Genomic DNA, 1357 nt, shown 5'->3' with positions numbered 1-1357 from the left:
ACGGAAAGATGTCCTTCTCTCCCAGAAGATAAACTTCACGTTAAGATCATCAAGATCTTGGCCTACAGTATAGTTTTGATCGTTTCTCTCTTTGGAAACTCTGTCATCATTGCAACTGTGATCAGCAACCGACGGATGCAGACAACTGTAAACTATCTCATTGCAAATATGGCCGCTTCGGATTTATTTATTTCAGTGTTTGCGGTTCCGATGAAAATCTCCGAAATCGTAAAGGGTCCTCGAAGATGGTTGATCGAAGGATCTGTGGGATTAATTTTTTGTCAGCTGATCTATTTTTTCCAAGATATTTCAATGGTTGTTTCCATTCAGAGCTTGGTCGTCATTGCTGTCGACAGATATCGCGGAATTGTTTTTCCATATCGCTCGGCCATTATAACCCAAAAACGATGTAAAATTGTTATCGCACTGGTATGGGTGGCGTCGATGAGTTTACACAGCATTTACTTCTTTATTGTTCGTCTTACTTCCAACAATAACACAACATATTGCATTTTCAGCTGGGAGCCAAAAATGTTCTCTGATCCCAAAAAAGCCGAAGAAGATTACGTTGTAGCTGTATTGGTTCTCGTGGTGATTGCTCCCTTTTCAACGTTAGCATTCTTGTACACTCGAATCATATGGAGTTTGAGAATTCAAGGACTCACAATTTATAGTAAATCAAGGCTTCAACTCAGAATTTACAAAGAAAACGTAATGGTCATAGCAAACATCTGCGCTATAATTATTGCATTTGCGCTTTGTGTTCTGCCACTGTTCGTGTACGGAATGTTCTTTTATTTTGTGTGGAAATGGGAAATGCCGTGTAACATGAATCAATTTGGATTCGCTGTACATTTTGTTTTGTTTTCAAATACTGCCATAACTCCTCTCATTTACTTCGTATTCAATGATAGATATCGCCGAGAATTGCAGCAGGTTTTAAAGCAGGTCCAGTTTTGCCGCAAAGACCGTGGCGATAACATTAACGCCGATGAAATATGCTTAAACCATCGGAACGCCAATTCATAGACGGCGGCATAAATATTCCGGTCCTCTTCATCATTTTATCGTTGTCATCGTGGTCGTCATCGTTAACGTTGTCATCATGGTATCATCGTCGTCGCGGTAATCGTCATTATAGCAATTATCGTCATCGCCATCGTTCTTATGGTAACTGTCATCATCATCATCGGCATCATCATCGACATCGTTACAATCGTGGTCATCGTTCGTCATCGTCATCGTGGTTGTCGTCATCATCGTAATTGGTCACCATAATCGGGATAATGATCATCATCGTCGTCGCCATCGGTCGTCATCATCGGCAGCATCGTTGTCATGATCGGCATCGTCATGA

General features: G+C 41.0%; 1 protein-coding gene across 1 annotated transcript in view; it reads left to right on the top strand.

Annotated features, from left to right (window-relative positions):
• LOC138036148 (neuropeptide FF receptor 2-like) overlaps window positions 1–1029 on the top strand; it is a 1053-nt gene extending 24 nt beyond the window's left edge. The window contains exon 1 of the mRNA XM_068882500.1: window positions 1–1029. This exon is cut by the window's left edge and continues 24 nt beyond it. Within this exon, the coding sequence (XP_068738601.1) occupies window positions 1–1029 (1029 nt within the window).
• Window positions 1030–1357: the final 328 nt, after the last annotated feature.

The sequence above is a fragment of the Montipora capricornis genome, unplaced genomic scaffold (genome assembly GCF_036669925.1).
Source record: "Montipora capricornis isolate CH-2021 unplaced genomic scaffold, ASM3666992v2 scaffold_461, whole genome shotgun sequence".
Classification (NCBI taxonomy): Eukaryota; Metazoa; Cnidaria; class Anthozoa; order Scleractinia; family Acroporidae; genus Montipora; species Montipora capricornis.
Note: the sequence above shows the minus strand (reverse complement) of the source record. Positions and strands in the feature narration are given on the sequence as shown.